The sequence below is a fragment of the Alosa sapidissima genome, chromosome 13, assembly GCF_018492685.1.
Source record: "Alosa sapidissima isolate fAloSap1 chromosome 13, fAloSap1.pri, whole genome shotgun sequence".
Lineage (NCBI taxonomy): Eukaryota > Metazoa > Chordata > Actinopteri > Clupeiformes > Clupeidae > Alosa > Alosa sapidissima.
Genome location: NC_055969.1, coordinates 23,861,063 through 23,863,562, shown reverse-complemented (window position 1 = coordinate 23,863,562; position 2,500 = coordinate 23,861,063). Strand labels below are relative to the sequence as shown.

At 45.2% G+C, this 2,500-nt stretch overlaps 1 protein-coding gene across 1 annotated transcript in view; it reads right to left on the bottom strand.

Annotated features, from left to right (window-relative positions):
• The window catches only part of cntfr (ciliary neurotrophic factor receptor), an 86,893-nt gene that overhangs the window by 34,746 nt on the left and 49,647 nt on the right, over window positions 1–2,500 (bottom strand). Inside the window, 1 exon segment of the mRNA XM_042059944.1 lies at window positions 501–667. Coding sequence (XP_041915878.1) covers window positions 501–667 — 167 coding nt within the window.

The following is a 2,500-nucleotide window of genomic DNA, read 5'->3' as shown; positions in this document are numbered from 1 at the left end:
GTGACTAAGTGGCAAATCAGAATTGTAGCTGGTACTTTGCAGCATCCTAGACTTTTTATTTATTCGGTTCATTTGTTTGGAGGAAACATTTCCTATGTTGTGTGTATCTCTAATTGATTAGATTCAACTTTATTGACACTGCACATATCTCTCTTTGTTATATGTTATTATATTATTTACATAGATGCATAGGAACCACTATTTATTTCTCATCAGGTAAATAGTTTGATATACAGGTAAGCAATATGATTTACTGTAGTTGTTATGTAGTATTTTGCTATCTACTCATTAGCAATTCTAACATATTACAATGGTTACATAATTATTAGCAATCTTGTTACAATACAGACTTAAAATTAAAACACCATACACATGAACTAATGAAGCAGTGCATGGGACCTAATGCTAATTAAAAGTGTGTGTGTGTGTGTGTGTGTGTGTGTGTGTGTGTGTGTGTGTGTGTGTGTGTGTGTGTGTGTGAACAATGGTAGCGAGTGTACCTATTGAAGACTCCTCGAAGGAGATGACCGTGTAGGCACTGCCCAGGGCGTTTATGGCCGTCACGTTCACTCGATACGGAACCGACGAGAAGAGCTCCGGGAACTTGACTTTACACCGGTTCTTGTGGACAGTGTCTCTCTCGACCTCCAGAACCCGCAGGTTGTGTCTGTGGGAGAAGCAAGAGACAGGAGAGGGGTGTGTTAGAGACAGGAGAGAAGAGATGAGCGAAGAATGTGTGTGAGAGAGAGGAGAGAGATGAGCGAAGAGTGTGTGTGAGGGAGAGAGGACACAGAGTGTGTGAGAGAAAGAGGAGGAGGAGGAAGAGGGAGAGGAAGGTGCAGAAATAGAGTTAAAGGAGAAAGATAAAAAGGTCATCCTAGAACTTTCTGCTCTAGTAGGTGTTATCAAAAATCAGCTCTTTTTTATCTCCAACTCTTTCTCTCTGTTTCCCTCTTTCTCTCCTCTTTATTCTTTCCCTCTTTCTCTCCTCTTTATTCTTTCCCTCTTTCTCTCCTCTTTATTCTTTCTCCTCCAGTGGACTCAGCACCAGGAATAGCTCCAGCGCTGCTGGGACGTGCCTGCCTGAGGCCCACAGCGAGCCCCCTGGGGGGGGGGGGGGGGGGGTACCATCTGGGCCACGGAGAGCCGAGGCGTCCTGGCCTACCTTAGCGCTTCCTCTGATAGGAGCCTGCACCGCCTGGAGCAAGATGCTCAAACAAAACACTCTCTCCTTACGGCCCCGCTGCAGATGCACTAGCAAGAACACTTCACTTGTTTTATCGTTGTCACTGACCTTAACCGACGTGAGCTCATTGAAATGTGCACATCACAGAGCCGACAGTTAACATTTTAGGGAGGTGAGAGCCTTGAGAGCCATGATCCAGTGGCACTCGTTAATGTGGTCTTATGTGCATTAATAGCAGGTTAATAAAGGCCAGTGGTATTTCATTAAAAGCTCATTTCTTACTATATGTATTTTAGGGCTCGGCAGCTCTTTGAAATAATTATTATTCAAATGTGACATATTGGTGATAGGAAATTAATGAGGAACCACCTGCTGTGAAATTGCTTGCTGACATTTTTGATCTTTGTGATTTTTTAAACTCCTCATATAAAAAAAGGAGAAGAAGAGAGAGACGAGAAATGAAGTCTGGTGGTTCACAGAATACTGACAGCTGTGTCATTCCAGAGATAACGGCGGCAGACACCTGCTTGAGAAGGAGTAAGAGAAACAGAGAGAGAGAGAAGGAGAGAGAGAGAGAGAATGAACAAATGAGAAAGACAGAGGAATAAAAGCGAGTGAGCAGAGAGGGGAAGAAACAAAAGGAGTAGAGTAGGAGTGAGAGATGAAACAAGAAAAAAGAGAGAGGAATGGAGAGAATTGATAATAAGGAGATAAGAAAAAAATAGGAGAAAAGAAAGACTCAAGAGTAAAAAGGAAAGAGGAATTGAGGTGAAGAGAGAGAGGGAGAGAGAGAGAGAGAGAGAGAGAGCAAGGCAGTCATAGCCTGTAGCCTCAGGGGTGTTCTTTAGAGAGTCTAGTCTCGGCCTCTGTTTGTGGGTTGAGGCTACTAGCCACACAGACAGACAGACAGGCAGACAGACAGACAGGCAGACAGACAGGCAGACAGGTCTAATCGGAGCTGGGCAGACAGCGGCTGACTGCCCATCACTGCACCAAAGCCCCTTCCCCCTGTGAATGAATGAACATGTAACCCCTCTGAGAGAGAAGGGAGAAGGGGAGAGAGAGAGAGAGAGAGAGAGAGAGAGAGAGAGAGAGAGAGAGAGAGAGAGAGAGAGAGAGAGAGAGAGAGACAGGGAGAAGAAATTGAAAAGGGGGGGTGGGGGGTAGAAGGAAAAAATGCAGAGAAACAGAAGACAGAGGACGGACACGGGGAGAGAGGGAAGAAAAGACTGAAGAGAAGAGAGAGAGAGGAAATGAGAAGGCAGACACAGGAGTGGGCAGTGAGGAAGAGGAGTTCAGGAGCGAGAGAGACAT